This window comes from Aphis gossypii, unplaced genomic scaffold (genome assembly GCF_020184175.1).
Source record: "Aphis gossypii isolate Hap1 unplaced genomic scaffold, ASM2018417v2 Contig00007, whole genome shotgun sequence".
In the NCBI taxonomy this organism is placed as follows: domain Eukaryota; kingdom Metazoa; phylum Arthropoda; class Insecta; order Hemiptera; family Aphididae; genus Aphis; species Aphis gossypii.
The window spans coordinates 5,630-11,937 of NW_026082986.1; the positions used below are offsets into that span (position 1 = coordinate 5,630).

At 24.5% G+C, this 6,308-nt stretch overlaps 1 protein-coding gene across 1 annotated transcript; it reads left to right on the forward strand.

Moving 5' to 3' along the window:
* Positions 1-577: 577 nt before the first annotated feature.
* LOC114127593 (uncharacterized) lies at positions 578-6,308 on the forward strand. The gene is made up of 5 exons (XM_050208170.1): positions 578-868; positions 2,193-2,829; positions 5,527-5,595; positions 5,689-5,781; positions 6,188-6,308. The coding sequence occupies exons 1-5, from the start codon at positions 582-584 to the stop codon at positions 6,305-6,307; spliced, it is 1,206 nt and encodes a 401-aa protein (XP_050064127.1). The 5' UTR covers positions 578-581; the 3' UTR covers position 6,308.

The window sequence follows — 6,308 nt, forward strand, 5'->3', positions numbered from 1 at the left end:
AGATAATCACTTATGAGTATAACAAGTATTATTTGATAAGTTTTTGGGTAATTAATTTTTGCATGATAAATATTATAAATTTATTTACTAATATTATTACCACATTTAACTTTTCTAGTTAAATAGTTAAATTGCATTAAAAATAATGTGCAAACATATATTTATTGTACATATAACCTCTATTAATTACATTTTTTAATTTGTTATAATTCTTTCGTATTGCATTTAATTTGCGTTGACTCAATGTATAATATCATTCATGATTCATGAAATATTATAAAATTCAAAAGTCAATAATTAAGTAGGTACATAAAATGTTACATACTCTGTTGAAATGGAATATGCACACAATATAGTTTTAACACCTATAACTATAAAAATTTGACACTATTTCAATTAAAAACAAATGACTTTGAAAATAGTTTTCAATGAATATTATTACATGAATAAGTCATGATGTTAATATTGTCTTTATAGTCCTTGATTTGAGTGACATCATAATTACATTACTTAACAATGTCTAATATAAAATAATAAGTATTTGTATTTTAATTTCAGTATTGGTCATAAAGTTTATCAAGATGACAACTGTTTTTCAAATAACTTCCAGACCTATTTTAATTTTATCCAAGTGTATAGGTTTAATTGATATTTCGTACATTGTAGAACCGACTGGATTATTGGTTTACAATATAAATTCAACATGTCACGTATTTCTAGAAATAATACGAATGATTGTATTAACCATCTGCACTTTTGTATACTTTAAACAGTTTGATCAAGATGTTCATATTATTCAAATAATACATATTATTCAGTTTTGGATTGTCATTATCGCCGCCAGACTATCAACAATACAGATAATCAAGTAGCTATATATTAATAATTGTTTACATAAATTACAAAAGAATTTAATATTTCTTGTTTGTTTGTTTTAGTTGTACATAATTGATAAAATTTGATTTCTTTTTTATGCGTGGGTAGTGGTAAAATCAAATTAAAAAGTTAATGTTCAGTTAATATTAACTTTTTAAAATGTAATATTACCTAGTTATTAACTAAATTGTTTTTTATTGAAAAAAAAAATAATATTTAACCAGTTAGTTTTGCCAAATAATTCAGTTTACATTTATTTATAAATTATCAAATAGTTCTAAAATTATTATTGACAATAGATATTAAATAATATTATACTATATAAAAAAATATTTAAAAACTGAATGAAATTTCTTCTAATTTATAGGGTTTTTTCTTTATTAGCTATAATATATTTCAATACAATAAACTTATTTTAGTAACACCTTTGTTGAATTGCATATAGGTATATTTAAAAAAATAAGACCTACTAATAAATTACAGACGTTACAGTTCAACTCGTCTAAAAAGTAAAAACTAAGTTTTTTATAAAAAATAAACCATTAATTTTATTAATAGGTATGTTCTATCCCGTAGGACTTAGACATAAAAAAACACTCAAAGGTAGTTCAATGACTAACAAAGTAGAATAATTCACAACGTCCACCTTCATAAATAATATAATTCTAACTACAGTCATAATAAACTTAGCACCAAAGACAATAAAAAAAACATAAAAAAGAAACTGGGAATCAATACTTAACAATAAGAAAATGAAAAAAAAAACAATACATTACTTTACCTATTTGTATTGAATTAAATTTACAGTTAGATAATTAAATTAAAAGTTACATTAACATACAAAAATTATTACTTAAAGAAAAAACTAACAATAATTTTATATACCTAATATTCATATTAATAAACATTATTTTTACTAAAATTGGTTTCGATAACATAAATTAATGATAGGCACCTATATTAGAATTAGATTAATAGTATAAATAAATCTAAACTTATAGGATCTAACAGAATTTTTAGTTACTGTCTAATATCTTACAAACATTCATGTAGGTAAGTAAAACAAAAAAACTTACTCCTTTACCATTCAGAATATGAATTTTTATTCATATTATACTTTAATATTATCATAAACGTAAAACAATATTTATGAATTAGCATTTGGTACGTATTAAACAGAAACAAAACATGTAAATACATTTAGTTAGATAAATACTTTTCTATAATTCAGGTTGTAATCAAATCAAATATTTCAAAAAACTACACCATTGTATTAAATTATGAAATAAATTAATTTTTATTCTTTTTATTTTCAGATTTATTAATGGCATTATCGAGTTTGATCGAAAAATTAAAACACTCTCAAAAAATTTAATTATTCCACAGCGTTTATGGAAAAAAAAACATTGGGATATTACATACATTTCGATATTGGCATACTTCATTTTATTTAAATTTTTTCAATTTTATTTATTGCACCCTAAAATAGAAAACATTCAAATATTAGTACATCATGCATTTTTTAGTTCTCCTTATCTTATGGATTATGTAGTTACGATCAGTTCGTGCTTTTTTCTTCAAAACATTTATGTCAGATTCCAGATGTTAAACGATATCTGGAAATGTCTTCCAGCTGACTTAGTTACCGTTTCCAACCAATGGACATACAACGAAATAGTGGGTGCAATGGAAAATACTCGTCTGTTACATTCCGAGCTCTGTGAATTATTGAAAATGTTTACTCTAGGATACGGGCCATTGCTTTTGTGTTTTTTTACATCTAGCTTTATCTGTATGCTTCTCAGTTTTTATTTTTTTATCAACATTAGATCAATAATCGTCATACAATCAACCAAAACTGACCTGAGTAGAATAATATCTCTGATAGTTCATGTCCAAATTGTCATGTTTTTGATGTCTGTTACCATTTTCGTTTCAATGATAAATGTAAAGGTAATTAATTCGAGCACATCATCATTTGTGTGTGTCTGTGTACAGCATAACTAGTCGAAATAATGCTTCAATTTCAAACTTTGGGGGTGGTTTCCGATGGCAAAGTGAATATCCTTGGTGCATTATAGAGGTCAAAAGTAAACATTTTTCAAAAGTTTTCAAAAAAATCAAAAAAAAAAAAAGCGGTCAAGTGAGTACCGCTCTGCTGTACATTAGGTGCCATATGGATCATTATTATATATTATAGGAGTGTTAAATTTGAATCCAATGATAGTTATCATTGTATACGAAAAACGATTCTGAACGAAGATGATTTGTCAGCCTAGGATATAATTTCTAGTGGTTGGTGAAAAAGGTGGTTTATGTTTTAATGGCCTGAATACAACAAAATTTAAATTCTTTTATAATAATTGTATGTTAAACTTATGAAAAACCTTGTATTAAATTTTCAACTCTTAGCTACTTATACAAAAATTTTTATGAAATATACCTACAAAATAATTTGCAAATATTCATGGTTTTGACGAATTTTTGTCAATATTAGAACTTCAAAGTTCAAATGCTAATAAAAAAAAATTGTGACTATGTATTCTTATAATTTTTTAATCACTATAATAATAACTTATGAGGCACTTTGCATTAAATTTTCAAGTATTTTGATAGTGCCAAAAAGATTTTATCGACACATAAAAAAACAATTTTCAGAAAAATTGAAAATTTCAGTTGTCTATAAATAGCTTAAAAAAAGTCAAAATATTTTGAAAATTAAATCACGTAAAGGAAACGCTAATCTTAATAACTGGTAAAATTTTCAAGTATCTACGACTTATACTTTTTGAATAATAACAAATATTTAAAATCGTTTGAGGCTAAACCGTTATTTAGCGCGGTTTCGTAAAAATTTAAATTTCAAACACTCATAAAAATTTTATGTCTGAAACCGGTAGAGTTTTTTTTATAGATATTTGAAGAAAAATGTATGGAGAACCTTGTACCAAATTTTCAAAACTTAGTTATAAAAGAAAAAATTTTATGATTTTTCAACTTCAAAATTACTTGCAAATTTTCGCGTTTTCGACAGATTTCGTAAAAATTTGAACTATAAACTCTTATAAAAAAAAATTGTGACTAACGATTTTTAATTTTTTTTAGCTACAATAAAAACAACTCATAAGGAACCTTGTATTAAATTTTCAAAACTTTTTGGTCATCCAAAAATTTTTTATCGACACCTTAAAAAAAATTTCTCAAAAAAATCGAAAATTTCAGTGGTCTATAAAAAACTCAAAAAAAGTCAAAATTTTTTGAAAATTTAACTGTATACAGATACTACTGACATTAACATTTGGTGAAAATTTCAAGTATTTTCAGTGATTAGTTTTTGAATTACAACCATAAAAAAAAAATCGATTTGGTCGAAAACGGGTTTTGCGTAAAAATTCCCGTTTTTCCGTCATTTTTTTTTGGTTTTTCCCGGCGCTTTTGAAAACTATTGGAAATTTTTTACTTTTGACCCCCCAAAGTACAAACTACATTCACTTTCCTATCCGAAACAGGGTCCACTTTTTAAAATCGGAGCACTTTTACTGCTCCAAAACGTGGTGACAGACACAAAAAAAAAAACACACATCATTGTAAAATCAATACATTCATCACTTCGTTCAGAATCTAAAAAAGTTTAAGTAGCGGAAAAACGGGAATTTTTACGTAAAATCAGTTTTTGACCAAATCGATTTTTTGTATGGTTGACGGTTATAATTCAAAAACTAATCACTGTAAATACTTGAAATTTTCACCAAATGTTAATGTTAGTGCTAAATTATGTTACAGTTAAATTTTCAAAAAATTTTGACTATTTTTGAGTTATTTATAGACCACTAAAATTTTCAATTTTCCTGAAAAAATTTTTTTGAAGTGTCGATAAAATTTTTTTGGCCCAATAAAAACACTTGAAAACTTAATACAAAGTTTCTCATAAGTTACTCTTATAGTGATTTAAAAATTATAAGAATACATTGACACAATTTTTTTTTATTAGCATTTGAATTTCAAATACTGACAAAAATTGATCAAAATCATGAATGTTTACAAATTATTTTGTAGGTAGGTATAATTTATAAACTTTTTTGTATAAGAACTTAAATTTTGGTGTATTTTCAGGCCATTAAAACATAAACCACCTTTTTCACCAACCACTGGAAATTATATCATCTTCGTTCAGAATCGTTTTTCGTATACAATTATAACTATCATTGAATTAAAATTTAACGCTTTTATAATATATAATAGTGATCCACACAGCACCTAATGTACAGCAGAGCGGTACCCACTTACCCGCTTTTTTCCCCCTAATTTTCTACTTAAAATTCAAATCCAATTTTTGAACACTAAATGATTATACAAAGAAATCAGGCTCATAAATCTTTATTATTTTAAATACATATAATAAATTAGTATTTGATATCAAATTTCGTACGTCTATAAGTGGCTCAAAAAAGTCAAAATATTTTTTAAATTATACTATACAGGATACATAGAAAATTCTAACATAAACAATTAGCGGAAATTTAAATTTTCTGTTTTTTCTTTTTTTCATTTACCTAGTTATCATAAGTTCTAAGAAATTATTACCTTTATCTAAAAATATACCAATTAAATCTAATAAAACAAAATTGTATTTGTAAACGGTTTTTACAGAGATTGGAGATTATATCATATCTACGGTCATATCGTATTTCAAATTTACACTTGGACATAAAACGACAGGTAAAATATATTTGATTTTTGTATTGATAGTTTTTATTTTTACAACAGAAAACTAATAGCGATTGATTCATTCCGTTGTTTATTAATATTCAGATCAAAATGTTTATGAGTCAAATATCAGCTTGCGGTTCGGACCAAATTTCAGCATATGGGTTTTTTGATATCAATTTAAATCTCGTTACAACCGTAAGTATTTATTTGATATTTTATTAATCTTTCATATTAGCACTACATATGTCATTGCTTTTGAATTATTGTGAAGTGTCTAATCTATTAGTTCCTAATTATTTTTAAGTTTTTGTCATTTTTTAACAGAATATTTTATATTTTAACAAAATGTTAAAAAAACATTTATTTATAATTTAAATAGTAGATATACTTATACAAAAGTGCTAGGTCACTGTTTTTACCCATATAATATATAGCTGTTATCATGATGTTGAGTAAAATACCACTTGATAGTACTAATCTTTATTAGATTCAAATATTTTTAAATACAACTTGAAATGCTATTTTGTATTTGTTTTATGTTTTGGGGATTTTGGTCTTTTAGAGTGTATACTTATTTTCTAATATTTTTGTTTGTTTGCAGATAATTGTTTTATTGATTAGTGGAATAATCACACTGATACAAATGAAAAATCACCCATTGATGTTGCAATTAAACAATGACACTAAATCCTATTTGGATAAAATATATAATGAAATATAAA